The sequence below is a fragment of the Rutidosis leptorrhynchoides genome, chromosome 3 (genome assembly GCF_046630445.1).
Source record: "Rutidosis leptorrhynchoides isolate AG116_Rl617_1_P2 chromosome 3, CSIRO_AGI_Rlap_v1, whole genome shotgun sequence".
Taxonomy (NCBI): Eukaryota; Viridiplantae; Streptophyta; class Magnoliopsida; order Asterales; family Asteraceae; genus Rutidosis; species Rutidosis leptorrhynchoides.
Window position 1 is genome coordinate 159,751,690 of NC_092335.1, and position 9,625 is coordinate 159,761,314.

Sequence of the window (9,625 nt, forward strand, 5' to 3'; positions counted from 1 at the left end):
TGATCACACCACTACTGGAGTTGGACATTACACTAGCAGGTAAAGAGGCACCTGACGTAGTGTCATGAAGACTCCTACCACAATCTACCGAATTTTAGAACTCGATCTTTAGGTTCCATACACCCAATGTCACCCATCTCACCACAATAATAACCCGAAGTCATACCTAACCGACAAACCTTACGGTTTATTGTCTTCTCGAAAGTTCCTAGCGATCACACACTACCCACAATTTCCACAAGGCCAAAACGATATAGCCTAACGAAACCTTTCATCCAACACTAAGGAGATGCTTGGAAACACCAAGTCTTACATCCTTCCATACCTCGATAAAACTACTACTACAAGGGATATTCCATTAGGAATGTTACCCTATAATCCACAACACACTAACGCAACCGTCGTCATACGGGTCCTACTCCCATGAGCTTAATGACCCAAAGACTCCCCGATTCGCCAATTCCAAGGCAACTCACAACAAGAATCCTAACACGATTCTCTAACCACACACTCTACCGAGTGTAACTCAAACCACAATCATTAGACTTGTCGCATTCCATTACGGAATTCAAGTCCTCGTCGCACACACGCACAGGTAAATCAGTCATCGTAGTTACGATGAGTAACTTCAACGAATGACAAATCTCAAAATGCACCCACTACTTAGTGTGACTAAGCATGCACCAACCTCGTGAGTTGGCTCACTCACTTAACCAAACAAATCCACAGTAACACTTCCCAACTCGCAAAGAACTCGATGTGATAACAAGCACATCACTCGAGACCACTATATCCTAGGAACCAATAAAAGATTCCTAATTCGTCTCGTTCTACCCCAATCATGCCACGTTTCCTCCGTTCGGTACTTGTCATGTCATGCTCGATGTCAAGATACACTTTCGTAATAATGGTGATCAATCACTATTACAAATGCGTACCTTACCATTTCCACATGGTCATGCAAAGTACTTTACCCGGACTGACGCAACATTCACACAAAATAACGCGCGATAACTCCTAGTACCCAAATGACCAAAGTCCTTACCGCGAACTTGATCACTCAAACTGCCAAACATTCGAATCTCTCCAATAGATTCGTCTCTAGGACACCGCACCAATAGATACCTGTATATATACACCTATATACAATATAATAATAAATATACACAAGTACACCGCAACCACAAGTCAACCTACAACCTAGGTGACTATCACTAAAACAACGTCCAAGTTCGCCTACTTACATTAGGCACTAGCAAGCTAAGGCACTAATTTAAACACGAAATAAGGCCCCCACATAATCACACTTTGGACAAAAACAAGTCCTAGTTAGTCACCTACTCTAAGGCACTAACAAACCTCAATCTGACCCGTATTCCTACAAGTCCCGCAAATAACGCACATCCGCCAATAAATCTAAGACTAGGCACCTATTCCAAGGTCACCTAATTCCCTTAGACTATGCTCTGATACCAATTGTAATGACCCCGATCCGTTTAACCAAAAACAGAGTACATTTTTTTTATTAGTTAGGTCCCATTAATACAATACATTTTCAACTCTGTTTTAATCAAAACATAACATCGTAATGATACGTTTAACAACCTATCATGACCCTTGGTACACAAATTACACTTTACAAAATCATTTGTAATAATGACCCGATCACAAGAAATACGGGTTAATACACAATAACCCAACCCGATACCAAGAGCATAATTCCGGGGACTACCAAATCCCCAAATCCCCAAATCCGCGTCCAAAACTCCAAAAGCTACCCCATCGAGCCCAAGCGCTCCTACACATCTAGTCTAACGACTAGCTAACTTCACATACCCAATACCTGAAAAAGGTAAACAACGAGAGGGGTAAGCTTGAAGCTTAGTGAATGCAATAATTATACATATACATATATAACCTACTTACTTGCAATCACTTACACAATTACCGCATACACGCTAGCAATATAATTAGCATACCATCGTAAAGTATAACGCTAAATCTCCAATACGCAAGCTAGCACAAACAATAGCATATAACTTGAACAATATAATATGCTACATTACAGCACAAATAACATTGATGTTCACAACATCCATTAGTATTCAAGACTAGCCCCGCGAATGGTATCGTCAACATCGAACTTAAACCCCATTCGCCCTATTTAATGTGGTATCATCAACATCGAACTTAAAACCCACATATGAGGTATCGTCAACATCGAACTTTAACCCCTCATCAAAATCACTACAATAGTGGTATGGCATCGTCAACATCGAACTTTAACTCCATACATTAAATAGCAACTCGCACGAGGATATGGTATCGTCAACATCGAACTTTAAACCCATACCCCACAAGTAAATAAATCATATATATACATATATAATTATTTCACTCACCTTGTGAACTCGAGCATTACAAACCATGAGCGAAATCTCCACCACACACAACCGAGCAAGATTTTACCTATAATACGCATATAGGTATACACATAATCAACATATAATCTCATTTGGACTCCTGACCCGCCCGAATGAACAACAAGTGCAAAATATACCCTTTTGCACTTTTAACGCTACCCGAAGGTCCAAAACTAACGAGACTAGTTCTCGCGTTCTCGAAATACCCAAATATGTCAACTTTAACCTCTAAACGCATACTAGCTCGTATTTTAAACAAAACCCATTCCATGGTTGACCAAGTTTGACTTTATTGCTAAAACACCAAATTTTAACCTAAAATCACTTCTCGCGAGTAATTACATCAAAAGCATCATTTAACACTTAACACATGCGTTTAACATCCAATTAATCCAAATTAGTGTCATCCTCAATTTTGATCCAATTCAAATTGCTCATTTTGACCAACGTCATAAAACGCCCCAAAATCACTAACGACTAGTGATTATATTTCCAAGACAACCACTAACACTTAAATTAAGTATTTACCTACTTGATTTACCAAAACTTGACTTAAAACTTAATTTGACACCGAATCAAGCTTACTTGTCCCGAAATACCCATTTGACCCGTTTTGACCTAAATTAGGGTTTACACCCAACAACCAAGTCAACACAAGTGTTCTAACGTTTAACCAACACACGCAAGACCCAAACTCATAATTTCATCACTCGAAACCCATTTTGACACATAAACCCTAATCTTGACCCATTTCAAAATTAGTTAACTCAAATACACCCAAAAGGGTTCCAACGCTTCCAAAATCACTAAACTAAGTGATTACACCCAAAACCAAAGCCTAGTCATGGCCAAAACGTCAATCAACCCAAAACCCGCCATGTATCAAAAATAACTAGTTTCCATAAACCCACTTCATCATCTAAATGAGTTTTACAACTAAAAAGCTAAAAACCCTAACTTGAATATCAAATCATAAAGATGAATTTCGGAGTTAGAACTTACCATCACTATCACAACGTAGCCGTGAACGAGGAGAACAACTTTAACTCTTGAGACCCGACCCGAATCACTCTTCTTCATCCCCGATTCGAGCTTTCTCTCTCTAAACCCTTTACTCTCTCTCTAGAGTTTGGGGTGTGAGTGGGAGGGAAGAAATGAGAAGGAAATGAGGTTTAGATAAGATTACGATCAGTTTTATGGCCAAAGACCCGTCCATATGTGAAATACCAACTTTGCCCCTCATTTAACTCATTAAAAGGCTGAAAAGTACCAGAACGTGCCTATTGTCGCGCCGCGGAGCAGGTTTGTCGCGCCGTGGCCCAAAGGGTGGTTTTAGATCACTTTTTTTAAGCTTTCTGACCCTCAAAATAGGCATTTGTCGCGCCGTGGCTATTATGGTCGCGCCGCGGCATTTGCCTGTTTCATCTGAACTTCAGCAAACTTGTTTTGGCCATAACTTTTTGACCGTAACTCCGTTTTCGATGAATCAAATATCGTTGGAAACGTAATGAGATTTCCTATCCAATGGTAAGGTTTTAGAACATCAAATCTAACTTTATTTGGGATCCAAATATACGCTTACATGTCTCGTATTTCGAATGTCGTTCGAAATACACGTAACTGAAAACGGGTGTTACAATTCTGGCTAAGACGGATATCCCTACTCCCAAAGTTAACCTTAGAAGGTTTAAACGACCTTATGGATAGAATCCTAGGTACATGAATAAAGTGGTATATCCCTAAAGGAATGTCTCAGCTTTTCTTAATCCTAGTTAGTCTAACACCACTAAATACTAAGGTATGCCTTATCATTAACAGATGTGCAATCTTAGATATTCTAAGGTACTGCTAATTGGATTAGAGGTCTCTCGTTTGCGATCACTTACTCAACCCCGGATCATCTTACAACATCTCAAGAACGTTGCTTCTGACGCGAATCATGATTTTGAGTAAGCCAGTGTTCACTGAACTCTATATTGCCTACTCTAATCACAACCTAAATGGGCAGCTCTTCTTTGACGGATAAGTGATTAACCGTACGTAGGTACTATATCCCTATTGTGACGTTAAGCACACATAACTACTTACCTTGTATCCTAGGGTTGATAAAGTCCTAATACTAGGTTATAGCCACGTGAATAAGTGGAAAGGGTGATCCGTAATTTAGACTTCTAAACCGTCAAGGTTTCTGCATAACAATAGCATAAGTTTCAGATAAGGTATTCAACATATAATAAACATTTGAAACGGATAGATAAGCACACGAGATGAAAGTAACTTAAAGTAACAAGATAACTTTATTAAATTAAGGAAAGCGTTCACCGTTTACAGACGAGATCTGGACCATTATAAGTACTGACATCCTCTAAACCGCTCCCAGTACAATCTTCGGCGTTCGCCTCGGGGTACTTAATTTCCCGCTCGGAGGTGAGAAGGCCTTGAAAGCTCTAGTGTGAGAAAGTGTATTGTAGTGAGAGAGTGAAGAGAGGTGTATTCAAAATGGATGACAAAAAGCCCCTTAAATAGACTTAGAAATGGCCTGCATACGGCTGGCAGGCCGTATGGCAGGCCGTTTATGCAGGCTGTTTGGAAAGGCAGGCCGTTTTGCATGGCCGTTTTCCCAGGCCGTATGGCAGACCGTTTTTCACACTGGCAGGCTGTATGGTAAGCCGTTTGGCCTGCCCTGGTCAGCTTATTTTCACTGTATCATAATTTGATTTCCTTGATCGTGACTTGGTTTTTCGTCTTTCACCATTTTCGCTCTAGAATTTTCGTTTTAGCTCCGATTCTCTTGATTCTTTTTGCATCGTCTTTAAAATTATAAATTCTACAAAATTACCAACAAAGTGAATATTTTGCCGGCAAAGCTCGGAACTTTATTACTTTTGGGCTCTAATATCGAGGTAAAAACGTGACTTTTTAGCCGATATCAGTTTGTCGGAATCGAAGATTGTAACTCCGGGCAAGAACAGTGATGAACATAAGGATAAATATTTACTTGAAGAAGTCTTATTGGATTTAGAAGAACAGACGGATAAAAATACCGATGAACAAAGGGAGGCAGATTGCGATACAGTTCCTGTAATTTGTTTGTTGTTGCGTGTGCAGTCCTGAAGCTAACGGGCGTTAAAAAGGTGAAGATGAAATGATACTTAACGTGATCTGAGTTCAGATTCATGATCTACAACAAACACAGAAACTTCGTTATGCGATAAGCATCAACACATTCAGAGCTTTTGATTTTGAGTTCATCATTATGCGAAGAACGTGACTGACTTGGTCTCCGAATTAATCCAAAATGGTTTAGAGAAATGTAAAAATGCAGAAGTACTTAGAATCATGTCGTTATGGTTTCTGCAAATTTAGAGATTCTAACTCTCTAAATCAACATCAGATCTCGAGGTCAAACTACGCGTTAAAAAGTCAACTAAATTTTCATAATTCAAATTAGAAAATTATAGGTGATTTCAGGTTAGAAAGAAGATTTTCGAGTATTCTATAAAGGATTCAAGAAACTTTCGTGTTGGATTCATGTCCTAAGAAAACAATAGATCTTGATTAACTTGTCTAGGTTAACAAGTTAAAGCTATCGATTGGCACAATTGGATTCATTGTCCTTAAAATTCTTTATAGCGATTCGTTTAGCATGGTTAAGTTGCCATCTTGTCACCTTAGCTTTTCTTGGTTGTAATGTAAATTAGAGCTCGCCAATTGTGTTGCTTGAGGATAATTTTGTACATGTGATATTTGAGATTAATAAAATTTTACTGCTTTAAAAAAAAAAAAAAAAAGTTATATTCGTTTATATTAACACATTTTTTTAAAAGTATATAGCTTACAATATTATTTTTCTGAGTATAGACCTACATTAAAAAAAATGTAGATCTATTTAGTAATTTGAACCCTATTAATTAAAACAAAAAGTTACACATACCATATGTTTGTGGTGAATTGGCTTTTATATAGATATAGAAAAAAACATTAAAATCTGAATCGGAATAAATGCATATATACAATCTTGTAAGCAAATTCTAGCTTGTAACGAAATTAATAAGTAGACTATATTTATATTAAAAAAGTCATTAATTAACTCATACGGTACTTTGTATGCCAAGTGTTCAACACGTACTTATATTTGGTCTAATTCAAACTTATGACGTGCTACATTTTTTTATATCAAAGCGCTTTCCGTTAGTATAAGTTTTTTATTATTTATGGCAGTGTTCTAGTTTAAATCTTATATCTTATATCCTATCATAATCAAATAATACCATCATAGAATTTAGTAAGCTACACTTAGCGGTATTTTATTGATTTTTTTTTGTTCAACTCATCAAGTGGGAATCTATGAAAACAGTTAGCATTATATCTAGTTTTCTAAGATTTATATTTGTTATTGACTTACAATAACATTAAACTATTGAAAGCTCAATTTATGCCAGCATAAAAAAGAGTAATATTGATGCGTCATACATTATATACACGGCATTTCTATTTTATTCACATTTATTTGCTTATGCGGTGCGATAAGATTTAAAAATTCTTTGTTTAAAACTATAGTACTTATAGTCATTGTGTCATATTTCTAAAATTAAAAAGTACAGTGGAACCCAAGGCCACGGGACTAAATTTGACAAAGAGGGAAACTTATGTGTTAACACAAATAATTGATTGATTTCCTTGATTCATACATTACAATAGAGAGTATAAATAGCCAATGATAATAACAAAATACCTAATGGGCTTGCATAATAAAAAACCCTTATAGAACATGGGCTAAATGCATAAATACATAATATGGATAAATATATCACCTAACAGCCCCCCGCAGTTGGAGCGGGAGCATTACGAACGCTCAAAATGGTCCTGAACTCATCAAAAAGAACAGCAGGAAGGCCTTTGGTGAAGATGTCGGCATACTGATATCGCGATGGAACATGAAGAACGCACACATGTCCTTTCGTCACAAGATCCCGCACGAAATGAATATCAATCTCTATGTGTTTCGTGCGCTGGTGCTGAACCGGGTTACCTGACATGTATGCTGCACTCACATTATCACAATACACAACAGTGGCTGAAAATATAGGACAATGAAGCTCGCGAAGTAGATTGCGAAGCCAGCATGTCTCGGCAACAGCATTAGCAACCCCGCGGTACTCTGCTTCAGCACTGGAGCGAGATGGCGTCAATTGTCGTTTTGAGGACCATGACAGAAGGTTATTACCCAAAAATACACAATATCCTGAGGTCGAGAGGCGAGTACTGGGGCAACCAGCCCAGTCAGCATCTGAATAGGCTGTTAAAGATGTGGTAGATGATGCAAAGAGTTGTAGGCCGAGATCAAGTGTACCCTGTATATACCAGAGAATTCGCTTAAGTGCAGAAAAGTGCTGCTCTCGTGGGTCATGCATGAATAAGCATATCTGTTGTACTGCGTAAGTAATGTCTGGTCTCGTGAAAGTGAGGTACTGAAGAGCCCCGACGAGGCTGCGATACAATATCAGATTAGCAACCGGTGGACCTGACGTATTAAACTTGGAGCTGGTTTCGATCGGGGTTCTGCTCGGGTGACACCCCGTCATATCTGCGCGCTCTAGAATCTCGGTAGCGTACTTCTTATGAGATAGAAACATCCCCGAAGAGGTACGAGTAACTGAAATACCCAAGAAATAGTTCAACGGGCCAAGATCGGTCATGGAGAACTCCTGGTGTAGAGAGGCAATAACCCGCTGAAGAAAATTTGTCGATGAGGCGGTCAGAATAATATCGTCCACATATAATAAGAGATAAGCAGTATCGGTACCCTGTCGATAAATAAATGAGGAAGTGTCGCATCGGCTTTGCTCTGAGCATAGCATGCGAATCGCTGGTACCATGCGAGTGGAGCCTGCTTCAATCCATAGAGGGATTTCTATAGGAGACACACATGATCAGGTCGTGAAGCGTCACGAAAACCTGGAAGCTGATGCATATAGACAGTCTCAGAAAGATGACCGTGAAGGAAAGCATTCTTGACATCTAGTTGATGAACGGGCCAGTGTCGAGAAATGGAAAGACTGAGAACAGTGAGAATGGTGGCCGGTTTAACGACCAGGCTAAATGTCTCATCATAATCAATATCAACCTGCTGGCTGCGACCATTAGCAACTAGTCGAGCCTTATACCTGCTCAACATCCCATCAGCATTAAACTTGTGCTTAAACAACCACATGGTGCGAACTATGTTCGTGTCCGAAGGGCGGAGCACAAGAGTCCAAGTACCATTTTTAATTAAAGCATTATACTCTTCGGTCATAGCGTGTTGCCAGTTCGGGTCTTTAAACGCGTGAGAGTAAGAGCTAGGAATGGGAGAGGTGGTGGACAAATGAAGATTTAGACGTTGTACGGGTTTAGTGGTGCCAAGGCGGTGACGGGTGACCATAGGTGTCATGACCCGAAAATTTTGGTCAAATTTAAACTCTGATAACTCCGATAAGATAAGCAAATTGATGTGTTGCATTAAAATATTTTTTTCATACATTTAATTAACCGTTGGACTTTACCCTACGATTCACGAACAACCTATAATTTAAAACTCGAACCCATCATGATTTATATATGATTTTACTTTCTTAAATGAAAACGTTTTATGATATAATAATTTCTATTATTATAACCTCTTAATAAAATGATTTTGAATATAATTAGTTCTAGAAAACTAAATTTTATAATATTTATATATGAAATGATAAAAAATTTACTATTAAACGATGCTATTTCAAATTAAAAATTTTACGTATTAAGTCGTTTTATTTTTATGATATAATTTTTGTAATTTTTTTTAAAAATACGAAGTTAAATTAAAAATGTACAATTTGTAAAGCACAACGTACAATAACGTGTAGCTTAAATAGTTAAATTTAAATTAACTCATTTACTATTCATTGAATAGTAAATGAAACGAAATTAATTCATTCACATGAAAGCGACATGATAGAAATTATTAATTATAAGTTACATAATATACCCCTGAAGTAGTTAATAAATACGACTTTTTAACAAATTTACGATTCAAATTTGATTCTAAATTTATTATTATATTATTATATTTTATTTCAATATTATTATATTATTATATTAATTATATTATTATATTAAAATTTATATTATATTATATATCTTTGTCCAGTCAAAAACTAGAAAAACACATATTATGCATA

At 37.5% G+C, this 9,625-nt stretch overlaps 1 protein-coding gene across 1 annotated transcript; it reads right to left on the minus strand.

Moving 5' to 3' along the window:
• Positions 1 to 7,237: 7,237 nt before the first annotated feature.
• LOC139900538 (uncharacterized mitochondrial protein AtMg00810-like) lies at positions 7,238 to 8,302 on the minus strand. Its single transcript, XM_071883304.1, has one exon. It carries the CDS (start codon positions 8,300 to 8,302, stop codon positions 7,238 to 7,240), a length of 1,065 nt encoding a protein of 354 aa, XP_071739405.1.
• Between the last annotated feature and the right edge of the window lie 1,323 nt (positions 8,303 to 9,625).

Bases quoted from the DNA above. Each gene is read 5' to 3' on its own strand.
- LOC139900538 (XM_071883304.1), bottom strand. From the start codon at position 8,302: ATGGTACCAGCGATTCGCATGCTATGCTCAGAGCAAAGCCGATGCGAC.